At 43.4% G+C, this 17,245-nt stretch overlaps 1 protein-coding gene across 1 annotated transcript in view; it reads left to right on the forward strand.

Moving 5' to 3' along the window:
* Window positions 1–6,996: 6,996 nt before the first annotated feature.
* LOC109487339 (kelch-like protein 9) overlaps window positions 6,997–17,245 on the forward strand; it is a 19,420-nt gene continuing 9,171 nt past the window's right edge. The window contains exons 1-7 of the mRNA XM_019791317.1: window positions 6,997–7,081; window positions 7,601–7,651; window positions 8,773–9,614; window positions 9,956–10,067; window positions 10,310–10,424; window positions 10,783–10,919; window positions 11,335–11,524. Of these exons, the coding sequence (XP_019646876.1) occupies window positions 8,783–9,614; window positions 9,956–10,067; window positions 10,310–10,424; window positions 10,783–10,919; window positions 11,335–11,524 (1,386 nt within the window). The 5' untranslated portion in view covers window positions 6,997–7,081; window positions 7,601–7,651; window positions 8,773–8,782. The remainder of the gene's footprint in view (window positions 7,082–7,600; window positions 7,652–8,772; window positions 9,615–9,955; window positions 10,068–10,309; window positions 10,425–10,782; window positions 10,920–11,334; window positions 11,525–17,245) is intronic.

Here is a 17,245-nt window from a genome sequence, read left to right on the forward strand (position 1 = left end):
TTGCCGATGTCATAGCTCCGCTGACAGGAACTTTGTAGTAGTGCCATCCCTTATAAGTAGCCAGATATGAAGCCTCTCGTTCTGAAAGGAAAATAGAATAAATAAACTTTGAATAAAAAACTGAATAGTTTATACTTTAACGACATGCCACGCAATGACTTAACTTCTTCCGTTGCCAGTTGCCAAAGTATGTTATCGCAGCACTTCCTAAGTTCAATCCTTAGTGTGATCAAGGCTAAATGGGGAATACTATCTATCAATATAGATGTCTTGCTGCATGCAATTTGTGTTCTACTTAAAACTCATGGTTACTTACTCATCTCTCGATCAGATGCAACCGTTGTATCATGGGATGTTGTGGTTGCTCCAATGGGTGCAACGGTCGTAGCACTCGTCTCTATATAAAAGCAACAAACAAGATTGAAAGAGGATAACGAGAGTCATTGGTCGATAGATAGTCAGGGAATATGTTGTCAAGGGCCTGGTGGATACTCTAGAAAGTAGACAGACCTTCAAAACACCAGCCACTAGTCCTGAAACACAACCAGAAACCATCTTTAGATAAATAGAACCTGTCACTCAGGAAACCAATGGGCATGCCGTAACAGTTGGTCCGTTTGAAGCAAGAACACATATATTTATGCGTTTAGCCAGGGTACTTACTGGCCCATATATAAAACCATCAACAATCAATCTTGTATCAAAAAGATGTATTGAAATAAGCAACATCTTAAGCTGCACGTGCCCCTGGTTTAGCAGTAGTTGCACCGTACTTATATAATTACCACAGGTGATGCCTTTGATACAGACTCCAAGTGTTGTATTTTGCCTGCTCGAGATCCACGACGACAGCCGTATGCTATGCTGGATGTCGTCTCGGCAGCTTTCCTCAATGACATCATTCGATGCGTATGCCGGTCCGGGAGAGTTGCCGGTGTTCCCGTGCCAGCACCCGAAGTTTCCCCCGGCTGCGAGCAGATTGCGAGCATTTCCGTACTCGGGAATTCCATAGAGCAGGTCCCGACACCGGGTGGTGAGGTAGTCAGTGTCTCTACCGTCGATGTAGCACAAGGTCCATCCGTCCGGAACCCTCTCGTCAGTTGACTGGTCAACTAGTTCCGTCGCCTGCCGCAGTATGTTACCACAGCAGTTACCTACCGGGCCGAAGATAGTTAAAACATCATCCGATGATCATCGTGAATAATTTCATCAGGTTGGTAAGTCTCTTGAAGAAAAAGAGTCTCTTTATTCAGTCACAAGCATTTGTTCATAAATATCTTTAGCCACTTTGTCACTTATTTTTATCTTATTTTGGACAATTTCAGCAAGGTGCCATCATCCATTGCTAACGGTAAGTACGCTAAGGTTACCTGATAGTAAAGAGCTAACAGAATTAAATTATTTTAAGTTAGGAAAATTACGTTAATGTTGATGCTTCGATTTGAAATATAGGTCTAGTTGCCTACAAATGACGTTAACTTACTGGGCGCCTTAGGGGGCCTTTTGGTTGTATCTTGGAGTGCAGAGGTTGTAACATCGGGTGCAGCGCCTTCCACATCACCGTCTATGACAAACAACAAAGAATGTGATAGTAAAATCCCTGTGCCTCACCACGCTGAGCACTATGGTAGGGTTTTGAGTACTAGAAAGGAAACACGATTTCATACTTGGAAGCAAACTTTTCTTGATGAACCTCCTTGATATCTCTCTTTGGGTAAGAGGACAAAAAAATTTGTATATACACAAACTAAAGTTTTTTTAAAAGGAAACAGGATGATATTTGATATTGGAAGAGATCAAACTGTACGAAATTTCACACGGATTTTGTATGGTGCGTGATGCAGCTTAAAATGGCAAGCATCATTCACTGCTGGACGCGACAACACCAATTGTAGATGAATAGAACATGTCTTACCCACTTTAAAGCATCATTACCCATCCACTAGACCCATTGGGCTCTTTGGTAACGGCCTCCAGTAATAGACACTGTAAACTATCTCTACAAACAAACATTAGCTAGCATAAATTAGCCTCTACCAGGCGTCGGGAGACGGCTGAAAAGAGTAGAAATCGGCCAAATAGAGACTCTCTAAGACTCCACTACCCTGACAACTCGGTCAACTCGGTCAACTCGATCAACTCGGTCAACTCGGTCAACTCGGTCCACTACCCTGGTCAACTCGGTCAACTCGGTCAACTCGGTCAACTCGATCAACTCGGTCAACTCGGTCCACTACCCTGGTCAACTCGGTCAACTCGGTCAACTCGGTCAACTCGGTCAACTCGGTCCACGTACCCTGGTCAACTCGGTCAACTCGGGCACCTCGGTCCACTACCCTGGTCAAACTCGGTCAACTCGGTCCACTACCCTGGTCAACTCGGTCAACTCGGTCAACTCGGTCAACTCGGTCAACTCGGTCAACTCGGTCAACTCGGTCAACTCGGTCCACTACCCTGGTCAACTCGGTCAACTCGGTCAACTCGGTCAACTCGGTCCACTACCCTGGTCAACTCGGTCCACTTCGCCTACTCATCTGTCGCAAGCGACAGGAGATTCCAAGAAGATAACATTCCGAGGGAGCTGGTCCGCTAGAGAGTACATTTTGCCAGGTGTACTCTCTAGCGGACCAACTTCCCCAGCATTTTCTCTCTTTTTGGTCAATTTCTGCTCTTTCCTACCGACTCCCGAAGCCTGAAAGAGGCTAAGCATAAATGCCACTTTTCAAAGTAGAGTACCTCTGGCGCACAATGCGTACCGGTCCTGTCGTTCGGAACCAAAGACGCACCAATCTCCCGACTCCATACCGCAGGAGTTGTCATTCCTCCAGTTCATGAACTGGTACACGCCGTCAAGCTGGTCACACGTCTCCGGGCTGGAGCTGATGCTACACAAGACCTGCGATAATTCTTTCATCGGGTGAATGCAGTCCTCCAAGCCCGTGAACACGCATGATGACGAGGAATACCGACAGTCGCTGTCTCCAGGACACGGCGTCACGTACCCGGCTGCCTCACATGTAGTCTTCACGTTGGTCGACGTCATAGCGCCGCTGACAGGGACTTTGTAGTAGTGCCATCTCTTGTAAGAAGTCAGATATGACGCCTCTCGTTCTATAAGCAATATCCAATGACGTATCGATAAGAATCACCACTAGTACTGAACAATTTGCTAATTGGATTTTGACGACGTGCCATTTGATGGGTTAATTTGCTGGGTTACCAGATGCCATATACTAGCAGGATGCTTCTGCAATGATTCCGTAGCGTTGCAACAGGATTGTTATCACCTAAACAATTTCATCTTAAGGTAGTCTGTGCTTTTGTGGGTTTTATCATTGGCATCAGCATTTGTTGGTGGTTTGGTCTACTAAAAGGAAATCGCTTGTAAAACACCTCCTTGTCCTGTATATTGACGTATTGGACCTACTGATCGGTGTGTCCATTGGCTACACAGCGATGTTCATCAGATGGAGACATTGTGTCGGCAAACGTATTGTGCAACAGTAAGGACCTACCTGCAGGTTGTGAGACTCCACGTCTTCTCTATTGGCTCCGACTCCTAATGGAGACTGGCGAAGGAATTTTAGATCAATGTTTAGAACACAGTTAAAGTTTGTATGTATTTATCTATGTCATAGTATAAAAGACTATGACTATGACAACTAACACCATTAACACCATTGGACTCGCCCTACTCCGTGGAGTGGCTGTCAACACTATGTAAAAAAGACAATTCTGAAGACCAACTCTTGTGAGGTATGATCAGATAGAAACGTAACAGTACTTTTATGACGATTGCATTTATTCATTTATCAACGAGAAAAACATTCTTCAGATATGTACTCTCCGTTCCTCTTAGCCTAAATCTGTACTTAAACAGTTACAGCGAATCCAACAAAATCACAAAATAGATTTGTGACTATAACCTGCTGTGGTTATATTTCTATCATAAACACACCTGTGAATTTGTTGTTCGTGTTCCCAGATGCGTACCAGACACCACATCTAGAGGACCATCTGCAGAGAAAAACCATATTCTGTAGCCCTCTCCGCTGCGTCAGTTTTACCAACTGTTACTTCACTTTCTCTTGAAACTCTCTTCTGGCCGAGGGGAAACATGTGCTTAAAGGTTTACCAGTTCCTCAGTATCGGTACGTGTTGCCAAGCAACGGATGACATCAGCAGCAGTGACCAGACTAGGTGGATGTACCAGATGTCAACAAGCCCTTCCCGTTAGCCTAGATGCCAGACTGTTTTCAGGGCCAACACATAGGCCAGTCCCTCAGTTGTCTAACTGATTGGCCTGTGGTAGTATTACATTTCCTCGGGGACACGTTGGCCCTGGGGCCCAGAAGCTAGCATATGTATTTGTCAGCCCTTGGGCAACAGTCTGGCACCCAGGCTAGTCCCCTGTCATGCTGAATGAGACCATGCCACTGCATGATGTTCCCCATATGCTGTGCTGTCAGTGTATCTCTAGTGTTCGGGTCAAATCTACGTCCCTGGATTCACCGAGACTATGCAGAACCGTGCTTGATCCTAATCCTAACCCATTCAGGCATACAACTAGATAGGCACGGTTGTGGATACGATAGGCGTACATAGCCTATACCAGGCTTCGGGAGGCGGCTGGACTCATAGTAGAAATTAGCCAAATAGAGAGAGATAACATGCCGGGGGAGTTGGTCCGCTGGAGGGTACATTTTGGGTGCGGCAAAATGTAGAACAACTCCCCCGTCAAGTTATCTCTCTATCTATTTGGCCAATTTCTACTGTTTCAAGCCGCCTCCCAAAGCCTGGTAGAGGCTAAGGCGTACCGGGGAAGGCGCCGTGAGCGCGGCTGCTCTGCCCGCGGGACCGGTACCTCCGGCTGCTGATGCTCCCCCTGAACCTCCCGGATCGTGTGTTCAGCCGGCCCCTGGATGCTACATGTATAATGTAATGATGTGGACAGACTAGTATTAGTAAGCAGTTGACGAACATTATATTGGAGAAACTCCTAAAACACACAAATAGAGGACAACAAAAGCTAACACAGGGACCGTGAGAATTTGTATACAACCTAACCTTCTTGGCAGAAACTTCCAATTCCGTACACAGTTGTGAAACCAGAGAAAGCTTCCTATTAGCCCTTAACCACAGTTGCCCTTGACTTTAGCTCCGGGGCGTGCAGCATGAATACAGCTGTGGACTGTAAATGAGTCTGCCCATATTCCCCTTAGGTTCAGGAGTTACTATAGCCTAGATGCCAGACCCATAGCACACTGGACACCATTGAATTAGTAGTATCTGAGATACTTTGTGTCCAGTGTGCTATTGGTCTGGTACCCAGGCTACAGTTACTGAAGTACACGTACTTGAAATACAGGCGTTACAAATGATGAAAACATCTTTACTTTATACATCTACTGTACACTACAAATTTCCAGTTGTACAAAATATTGCCCCCATCGGTCCTCGACTACTTGAGGAACAGACTAAAGCTAAACAAGGCTGGGCTCCAGGCTACATCGGACACTTATAAACAGATAATTCAAAGAGACGATCTTTACTTACCAGAAACCTCACACGACACGAGGCCCAAGATCACCAGGGACGTTACCAGCACCTTAACAAATGCCATGTTTGTCTCCAAATGTGCGGAGAAAGATAACAAACTGACTGAGGAGAAAACACAGGGGTACCGACAGCACTGTCAGGATATCTACAACGCCAGTCGGAATCGTGCCCAGACGTATATACTAGTAGCCTCCAGAGCAGACTTCTAGCGGGGCAGCAGTTGTTTCTACGGGCATCACGTATCTGCTTGGACAGGATACGTCCTTCAAGTGAAAGTGTTGTTTTTGTCCCGTTTACAAAATATCACATTCACCACGAAACGGCTGCAATTTGATTGAAAGACGCCAGGGGGCGCAAAAGTAAACATCACTCATTCATTACAGATATCGTAATCTCCAAGCAGATCTCCAAAAGATAGTATCATATTGGTGACTTATGGACCCTCTCTGGCGAATTAAATGGATACTGCCTGGCCAATTTGACACCGTCTTTTGCCACCCTAGGATCTGCTTGGGGATTATATATCTACCCAGAAACAAAACCAGGAAAATCCACTAACAGTCTTGCGTCACTAGGAAGAATGGAAGAAACGTCGTTAAAAGCATTTAGTGTTAATCAATAAAGAGGATATGAATCCACGTAACGGTGGATTGGGTGAGAACAAGAAACGGGAAAGAGGAAGTAGGAGGTAAACATTGCCCGCTTTTAATGGACGAGTCCATTATACATGACAGGGGACGACAGCTGAAAAAGAGGAAGTATTGAGCGAAACTAGTCCCAGTTGGCCACGCAAAAATTTCCCGGTTGTGGCTATTCTAGGGAAAGTTAATGGAAAGTTTCCCTGTCAGTTAATGGAAGAGTCAATTTCATACGCCAGGGGACGACAGCTGAGGAAGAGGAAATACAGAGGGCAATTTGTCCCATCACCCGGGCCCAGCGACATTAGGGGTCGGTCGGAAACTACGGAGGATGGCACCCAGGCTAGGCCCAGTTGGCCACGCAAAAATTCCCCGGCTGTGACTATTTTAGGGCAAGTTTCCCTGTCCGGTGAAAGCGTGCTAAGGCCACACTGACTTAATTCTATGGATGACATCCTCCAAGACACACCCCCCCCAACCTAGTGTGCGCTGGCGAATACAAAAAAAATTGCGGTCAAAAATTAAAATGCTACTAAACCACATACGGGAATACAAAGCTGGTATTGTGAATTTGTAGTACGCATAGCGACTTTACAAGCCGACACACGCTGGCCTTTTTGCGGAATTTATGAATCGGCACTGTACGTATGAAAGGCTAAAATCAATGCGCGCGCGGATGTCATCCATAAAATTAAAACAGTGTACGTGGCCTAAAGCCCTGCCGGAAGTTGATAGTGGGCCAGCCGTGTAACGATAGGATAACGTCATGCCTATCTGGGAGTCATGTGAACAGCTGATACTAGTATTACACAGACCGGAACGATCACCGAAACTCAGGCTCCGCTCTGGACCCCGTATCTACAAAACAGACAGGACAATTTGAGGTACGTACACGGCTTATTATTTCTCCACATTTGATGATTCCTATAAAAGACTTCGTATTTAATACAGTGACATTACTTCGAAAGGGGCTATACTAGTATTTGATAAATTACCGATATTATCCACATAGTTACATCAGCTTACATCAGCTATATCGATCATAGATACTGTTATACAACATACAACTGAGAAACGATGCTCAGGCTTAGGAATATTTCTTATTCCACATTATAGTTATTCTATGAATATCATAAAAGATATCATTAAACAGGGATCCTACCCAGAAATCGTCAAGAAGGCCTCATTAATTATTCTATACACTATAAATGATCCAGTTCCGACCGCTTTTGCTTGTTTATATGAGCATGCAGAGTAAATTTTAATGAGAAAATGTGTGTTTTCAGGACATGTTGAGTTAGCCACACATTGTGTGCCCCCATACTCCATACCATGTGTCCCCCGCTATCCATACAGCCCGTATTTGTACAGGCGCTAACAATGCACCTGCTCTTCCCTTACAGTTAGTGCGCAGGCGCTGTACAAGGCACGTCCGAAGCCCAGCCTGTCAACAGGTAAGCCACCGTTGGTTCAAATTATACTAGTTTTTCCCTCGGCATTAAAAATCGTCTGCAAGATATAGTAATTTGTTCATCACCCAGTAAAATATTGGTTTTATTGAACACTTTCACATATTGGTAGAACGCATTTTACTAGTACACTATGGGTATATCGGTTGACACAGTAGTTCTCATTTTGGGACAAAGACTTCGGAAAGGGGAATAAAACACGGAACCTTACCTATTAAGATATCAAGGTGCTGTAGTTTCCAGTTGCAGCTTAAATATTAACGTGTAGCAGAACTAGACTTCCCCACATTTGCTGTCACCAATTGTTGGTCTTAAACTGCATTTTACGTCAATAATATTTGTTTTAATATGGATGGCCTAAATTCTGTTTCGCGTTCTGTTTGCTGATGTATCAGGTTCTTAGTGAGAGCTCGAAATAGGACACAAACTGGGCCAGGGTTAAATGTTGGAGAGTTTTTGAATGACAAGACATGACTCTGACCATGTTTGGTGTTCGTTGAGCAATGCATAACTAACCGTAATGTTCAAAACGGTTGGACATAATTACTAAGCGTTTCTGATTTCACGACAACACAGTCACCCCACCTACGACATTTTTGAGTCATTACATTATTTGTCAAGGAATCACTTTAAACTTTGAGCAAAAAAATGTTTCTTTTCTTTCTTCAGGAGGAGGTAGAAGTAAAACATTTTGTTTACATGTTTGTTTTCTTTATTTGTTTGGTGCTCGTTGAGCAATGTAGAATTAACTTGAGTGTTCGAAACAGTTGTTGACCATTTCTAATTTCACGACAATGTGCAGTCATCCCACCTACGACATTTTTTAGTCATTACACGCTGAAAGATTTGTCAAGAATCATCACGTTGAAGTTTGAAATGTGTTCCTTATCTTCCTTCAGGAAGAGGTAGAAGTAAAACGTTTTGTTTATTTGTTTGTTTTGTTTATTTTTGTGGCTACAGTTTCACAAACATGGGCGTGGTTATCAACCATTGCTAACTAAAAGATTTGTCTCTTCAAACTTTGAACAAAATTTATTTCCTTCTCCAGGACAAGGTAGATGTAAAAACGTTTAGTTTATCTATTTGTTTTATTTTTTTGGCTACAGTTTTACAAACATGGGCGTGGTCATCAACCACAGTTTCTACCTCGCCTCAAGACTGCACGACATGAAAAGGGCGGGAGAACTGTGTGACGTCACGCTGGTGGTGGATGAACATGAACTTCCCGCCCACAGAGCGGTCCTCTCCGCCTGCAGCGATTACTTCAAGGCCATGTTCACGTCCGGGATGCGGGAGTCTCGGTCCGACTCAAAAATCGTCATCAAGGAAGTCGCTTTCCAAGCCGTAAACCAACTAGTTGAGTACGCCTACACGGGCGAGTTGGTTGTAACCAAAGAAAGTGTCTCAGAACTCGCCCGCGCAGCTTCACTCTTACTCATGGACGAACCTTTAGAAATCTGCCAAGCAAAACTCGAAGAATGCGTCGACTTTGACAACTGCCACGACCTTCTCAACTTCGCGCAAAGCTATAATTTAAGGAAGCTGGAGGCTGCTGTGTTTGCCTTCATGGGGACAAACTTCCTCCAGGTAACAGGAACAGACCCGTTCCTCCACATGGATGTCGAGACGCTCTGCAAACTTCTGCAAAGTGACGGACTTAGAGTGAGCGGGGAAGAGGAAGTCCTCAACGCCGCCAAACTGTGGTTGAGACACGACTCCACACGTAGTAAAGACCAGGGACGTGTTTTGGAGCACGTGCGCTTTCCTTTGATGACGCTAGAAGAACTTTCGCACCACGTAAAGAGAGATTCCTTTCTGACGGAGAACAGCCAGGTGAAGGACTGTTTGTTAGAAGCGCTGTGGTTTCACCTGTCGCCGCTCGAGCAGAGCGTGGTGGAGGGGCCCAGAACCAGGGTGCGCGCGCCGGGGGAGAACTTGGTGGTTATTGGTGAGTTATATATACATGTCTATGAGTAAACATAGTCTCTACCAGGCTTCAGAGGTGGCTGGAAAGAGTAGAAATGGGCCAAACAGAGAGTTAGTCAGCTGAAGGAGTACAGTTTGACGCTCTGTACCAACGTACCAACTTCCCTGGCATGTTATCTGTCTATTCCTATTCCCTTCTGAAGCCTCGTAGAGGCTAGTGTACACAGGTGTGTTTATATGAATTATGAACCTTATGGCAATGGGCAAAATTTTTTTTCCACAAACATTGAGGCATTTATTTCGTACAGTCCATCTATTGGTTTGTTTGTTTGTTCTTTTTTTTAATTTGCGTTCTGTTTTCAGGAGGACGTAAGAAAGAAGGTGACACACTGCTGGACCAGGTGCGCTTCTATGACGAGAGAACGCGGGGGTGGAAGGAGGTAGCGCGCATGCCCAAAGAAACATGTCAGCACAGGTATTGCCAGAGGTCATTTGCTACAACGTATCGAAAATTATATAAGTCCACGTTTTTCAAACATAGTTAATCATATTGACATGGCATGATCGAATGATTTTGCTCTCTTGCTGTCGATTGATTGCTTGATCGATTGATTGAACGTTTGGTTGTTCGATTGATTTATCGATTCATTGATGGATTTATCGATTGATTTATTGATTGATTTGTCGACTGATTGGTTTATTGATTGATTAATACAGGGCCGTCGTACTGAATGACTTTGTGTACGTCGTTGGGGGACTGACCGAAGCCAACAGAGCATCAGCGAGCGACGCCTGCTACAGATACGACCCTCGGACCAACTCATGGCTGCAGGTAACTAACAGAAACTATAGATGTAACATTTGCAAAATATAACATGTACATAAAATGTTAACCTTCACATGGTCTAGCCCAACAAACTACTGCTCTATTTATTCGTACTCAAAACACATACATATACTTGTATATACTAGTAGTGACCAGCTCCTATAGCTCTGTCCTGCTACATAATGTAACCCAACACCCCCAGGTGTCTGCTACAGCACCAGTTACCATGGTGACAGACGTCTGGTCCAGGTCATTGACCTCATGTGAGCAAAAACAATGAATCAAACTTCAAGTAACACAGAGGCATTGTTTCATTGTATATCAAAAACTATGCTTTAATCGATGGTATGTTTGTATGGTGCAGGTGGCGTCCATGCAGGTGAGACGGACGTGCTTCGCGTTCCTGGAGTCGGGAGGACGTCTGTACGTCATCGGCGGGACTGATGGAGACAAGTCACTGGACTCCGCGGAGGTGTACGATCCGCGGAGCAACGAGTGGAGGTATGGATAGACCTAACCTGGGTGCCAGACTGTTTCTAGGGCCTACACAGGTCAATTCCTAGGCCCCAGGGCCAACATGCCCCTAAGGAAGTTATACCACGCCCCCCTCAGTTAACCTGGGTGCAAGACTGTTTCCAGGGCCTACACAGGCCAGTTCCTCGGCCCCAGGGCCAAGATGCCACCAAGTAAATTATACCAGAGTCATGGTGGTTAATTTTAAGCCTAACGTGCTGTGGGTCTGGCATCCAGGCTATTATAGACCCCTTCAGATGAACTTCATGGTCATTTTCTACATCATGCATAGTCTGGACATTTTCGCCTGTCCTTCCACTGTCCGTGACACTACATGTAGCACCCATTTCATAGTTGTTCATACAGAATCTTGCAGCTTGGTTTTATGTCTATATTACAACAGATACGTGGCGAGTTTCCCTGGCCATGTGTACGGGCACGCTGGGACGACTCTGCCGGACGGGCGGCTGTGTGTGACGGGCGGGTTCGCCAGGAACAGGTACCAGCGCTGGACCTACACGTACGACGTGCGACAGGACGCGTGGGTCAGGGAAACGGACATGCACACCAGGAGGGGATGGCATGTCATGCAGGTGGGTGAGCAACACAACTACCAGGATTCAGAAGCGGCTAGAAACAGTAGAAACCGGCTGAGTGAGCGGACATGTTATTTATTTGGCCAATTTCTACTCTTTCTACCCGGTTCTGATCAAACACAGGAATTAGGCCATGTTGATTTGATTATATGGATGACATCCGCGCGCGCATGAATTTTCGGCCGTTTCCAAAAAAAAAAAGTTTTCAACCATACTGTAAATCGTGCAAAACAGTTGCTAAATGAGCATAAATATACCATAAGTTGCAAGGAAAACATTTAGAAACGATACCAATGTCGTATAATGCCAAAATCAAAGGAAAAAAGACAAAAATGTAAAGAAATGAATTCGAAGAGTAGATTATTCGCCATAACATATTCTGTGCCATTTGTTCCACCTTCTTGACGACGTAGATTTCATAGTGAAAGCAACTTTTTTTTTGCAAAACTTTTTTTTATTCGCACGCGCGCATCAGTTTTGGGGTTCCCAGAGGATGTCATCCATATAATCAAATCAACATGGCCTTAGGGTGAACTTGAAAGTAGGTTGACAGCACGTGGGTGGGAAAGATCGACAGGCAGAAAGGCATGGAGGTCATAGGGTCAGACACAGGAAATGGGGTGACCAGACAACCAGAAATACAAAAGTCCAAGAACTTTTTTTTATTCACACCATCCTTTACAATTGCATACTATGCAATAGCAATTTTCCAGTATCACGCCACCGACTAAGTCTGGCCTTTCCCTAATAAACTTTACATTTGCCTATTCCCAGACATTTGGTGACGCTGTTTTCGTCCTGGGCGGCTGTCACCTCCGTCCGGACGGGTCCCGCACCATGCACCTACCCACCGAGCGGCTGGACCTCGCCTCTCGGCAGTGGAGCGCCCTCTCCCCGCCGCCCTTCACCGTGGGCGTCGGTCGCGCCGCCGTACTGCACGGGAAAATCTACGTACTTCGCGCGGCGGGGGAGGACTTGCCAGCTCTAGTGTGGTACGACGTCAACACGGACAAGTGGGGGTCGGACAGAGACATGCCGGACAAGCTGTCTGGGTCTACTATATGCACGCTCAAAATTCCGTGGAACTTGCGCTAAGAAAAAGAAAACAAGCAATCTGTTACTTCAAAATTCCCCGAAGTACAAAATTAATGTAACGTTATATATTACTTACTGCCCTTAATAGCGACTATGGTTCTCCAGTTCCTTCCGTCCTATATATATATATGCTTCAAGATCAAAACTATCACGTCATTTATGACTTTGTGCATAATGCATTGTATATATTCCTTGATGTAAGTGTGGATAGTTATCAGTTATGTTTTTAAATAAAGTAATGGGTGACATTGCATGGTGCTTATATATTGTTGATTTTTGTTTTTACTCTACATAAATAACTTACCTGACTCTGCCAGAAACTCTGTGTCAGCACTTTTTGCTGATGACAGCAAATGTTTAAAGAGATCCGCAACAAAAATGACTGCTTAGAACTCCAAGAGGATATCTGTTCACTGTACGATTGGAGCATAAGGTGGAAGTTGAGCTCTAATTTGTCCAAATGTAAAGTATTAAGACTCACACGTTCAAAGTATCCTATCAGCTATGATTATCAAATGTCTTGGTTTATCCCTGACTGTAGTGAACAGTATGTCTGATCTTCAAGTAACAACAAAATCAGACCTTAAGTGGGACAGCCATGTTGCAAGATCAGTAGCCAAAGCTAACTCAATGCTTGGCTTTGTAAAGCGAACTGTAGGGTTCCACTCCAACACTTATGTCCGGAAAACGTTGTAACGTTACCTTTCTCTTGTCAGAAGTGAGCTGGAACATTGCTTTAACTGTTTTTTATGCACATTGCCTATTTATTTGTCGACAAAAATAGAAAATTTCGGACTCCCAGGATTTTAGTGAACTTCAAGTTCACCCCTACAGTTTCGCCCCATTTCCTGTGTATGATCTTTGCACCTGTTATTCTGTCTGTCAATTCTCCCACCCTTTATAGTTACTCTACGAATATCGATATCATAAAAGAAACTAGAATTCCGAGATCTCATACCTCCATGAAATATGATCTTGATATGTAAATGTAAATTTCTTCTTTAATTGTGCAAATGACCTCTGCATTAACATGATATATGCATTGTGATGTATGTTAACTTTTGATTAACTTACAGATGTCCCAAGTATGACATTCTCATCATTCACCATTACAAAATCATAGAATTTTCGCATTAATTATGCAAATTAGGTCATCATTTGCATAATTAGTATCTGTTGAAGTTCCGCCTGCCATAGGTTACATACATTAAGTAGTATAATGTAAAACACTGTAATTATAGAATTTCCTTATTAATTATGCAAATAAAGTCCTCATTTGCATAATTTGCATTTAATTATGTACATGTCTCTCTCAGCTACCTACACACCAAAAATAATGAAAATATGTTGTTCCTGTCTGGACTTATTGGCTTTTAAACATTTCGCCAGAAAGTGCCCTGCAGTTCCAGAACAAGCCGCTAGGGGGCCCAAACTCATATGACTTCTTCCCAAGCACGAGAGCTACCTTTCATCAAAATTTCATGACCCTAGCATGTCCAGATTGCGAGATATCAAAACCGGAAGTTGCGCTGCAGTACCAAGGGAAGCCACTAGGGGGACAAAAATCTAATCATTTCCTGTTTTCGTCACACCCTACCAACACACCAAGTATGAAACCAATCCATCCAGGCGTTCTTGAGTTATCTTGTTGACCAACAGACAGACGGACAGATAAACGCAACTGAAAATATAACCTCCATGACACATTTCATGGAGGTAATCATGAAACATGGATCCTCCCCAAAGAAATCAACAAGACAGTCTGATTATTCAATACACTATGTTAAATGATTCCATTCCTAACATGAACGCCTTTGTTTGTTTAATTTGTATGAGCCTGCAGAGTAAGCTTTTGTAAATGAAAAATACGTAATTATACTGTAATTTAAGCTGTTGTTGTTGTATATAATTGTAGCTATTAAGTTTGTAATTGCTTATATTTCATCTTTTAAATGTACAGGACTCCAGAAAGACTAGTAAACAAACTTTGTATTACTAATGGAGATTCCTAATAAACACAAGAGTTCCGAGATCTCATACCTCCATGAAATATGGGCTTGATATGTAAATGTAAATTTTTTCTTTAATTACGCAAATGAAACTTTGAAACTTTGAAACTTTATTAGAATAACCATTAGCGGTGGACCCTAGGGTCCACCGCTAGTCTTCCTGGTATTCATACATGTACATACAGACGATACATTATACAAACATAATGGACAACTGGTCAAGTCACAAACATATCTAAAACAATGACATATTTACAATATACATAATTTTAAAAAACTGACCGCTGCATTAACATAATATATGCATCGTGATGTTAACTTTTGATTAACTTCCCAATGTCCCAAGTATGACATTCCCATCATTCACCATTGAGAAATCATAGATTTTTCGCATTAATTATGCAAATTAGGTCATCATTTGCATAATTGGTATCTGTTGATGTTCCATCTGCCATAGGTTACATACATTACATGTATGAACGTTCTATAATGTAAAACACTGTAATTATAGAATTTCCTCATTAATTATGCAAATAAAGTCCTCATTTGCATAATTTGCAGTTAATTATGTACATCTCTCTGTCAGATACCTACACACCAAAAATGATGAAAATACGCTGCTCCTATCTGGACTTATTGGCTTTCAAAGATTTCGCCCGAAAGTCCCCTGCAGTTCCTGAACAAGCTGCTAGGGGGACCAAACCCACACCACTTATTCCTGACAGGAAAATCTATCTGTCACCAAAAATTCAAGACTATAGCATGTTCAGGACCAAAGATAGAAAAACCGGAAGTTCTGCTGCAGTACCAAGGTCATCCACCAGGAGGCCCATATTTGACCTTGACCTTTGTCTTACTAAGACTTATCAGCATACCAAATATCATCACAATCCATAAAGGCGTTATGAAGTTATGCTGACTACAAAGTTGCGGAAACACACACAGACACACAGACACACAGACACACAGACAGACGCCGCCAAAAACAATACCTCCATTTTTCATGGAGGTAATAAACATAAACGTGTTTTCAGGACATGTTGAGTTAGTCACACATATTGTGTACTCCATACGATGTGATCATACAGGCCATATTTGTACAGGCGCTAACAATGTACCTGCTCTCCCCTTACAGTTAGCGCGCAGGCGCTCTACATGTAACGTTATACAAGGCACGTCCGGAGCCGAGCACGTCAACAGGTAAGTCACGACTGGTTCAAGCTGTAACGTCAAAAATTTTCAGGGTTAAATGTTGAGTTTTTCATAACACAAAATGACTGACCATGGATTGTGCTCGTTGAGCAATGTATAGCTAACCTTAATGATCTAAATAGTTTCAATTACTAAGCGTTTCTAATTCACGACAACACAGTCACCCCACCTACGACATTTTTATGTTTACCGAAGGAAAACATATTGTTTTTGCTCTATATTGCTCTATATTGTGGTACTTAGAACTTGAAATAAAATGAAATTGGTACATAATGCACTGAACCGTGATCCTATGGGCCAACATATATGTCAAAAATGATTTTATTGGCAAAAAAATAGGTGAAAAAACTTTTTAATCCAAAAAACTCGACCTTTAGACTAGAGCCCGTTTCGGACTTTAGATCAACGTCCGATTTCGACGACAGCGAGTCAAATGACCCCATCGCGGGCTGCCCAAATATGGGCATCCGCCCTCGTATGACACGGAAGAGATCGATGGACAAGTGTCAGTGGTAACTTTTCCTTTTGGCTTTTCCTTTGTAAAATACGGCCATACGAATACCAGTCTCGCGTAGAGAATATTGCATTGGGGTTTTGGGTTCAATATCCACCAGTACGACTGCAGATTTCCACAGAACGCCGGCGACATATTTCTAAGCGTAACTTTTTTTGTGACCACCGCACTAGAGTTTCAGTTCAAATTTTAAAAAGCACTCAAAATATATTAGGTCCTGATTTGATAAAATCTCGTAAGTATAGTGATTTAGGCTTGTTATCGCTGTGAAAATAAAGTAAACAGAATTTTGACGGTCACTATTTTTGTTTATCCGTAACTATTATCGACGTTGTAATGTGGGGGAGGGCGATTGTCTACATTTATGACGCATGATACATTTTGTCGTTTTGCCAGACAATTTTTATCTTTTTCGGGATTACTCAGCACAGTTCTCGAGACAAGCATGAAGATTTTTACGCACAGACGTTGCAGCACGTTTGTTTCGTGTGCATTATAATAACAGTATAGCCGCGGCGACTGTTGCAGGGCTTCTCTTACTTGCAGTCTTTTACGTTAGCCCTAACAACAGTCGCGGAGCGGTGCATTGGGCCAAATGAACAAACATGCGTTTTACCGTGCCGGAACACTTTGAGACCGAAGTTTGCACGTCCCTAGATTCCTAACAGCCTCACCTAACGTGCCGGGGTGTTTTGCGCGTCAACCGGCCCCTGCGCGACTTGTACCGCCACTATTTGCGATCGCTCCCCACGTAAAACATAACAGTTGGTCGCCATTTTTGATTGGAATCAGCCGCCGGCAAATTTGCCGCTATTTTTCTGATAAGTTATTTTTATGGATCAGAAAAGTAGCGGCACATTTTGAAGTAGCTGATTCAGCGCGCGGCTG

Source organism: Branchiostoma belcheri, unplaced genomic scaffold (assembly GCF_001625305.1).
Source record: "Branchiostoma belcheri isolate BF01 breed outbred unplaced genomic scaffold, Haploidv18h27 scaffold88, whole genome shotgun sequence".
Lineage (NCBI taxonomy): Eukaryota > Metazoa > Chordata > Leptocardii > Amphioxiformes > Branchiostomatidae > Branchiostoma > Branchiostoma belcheri.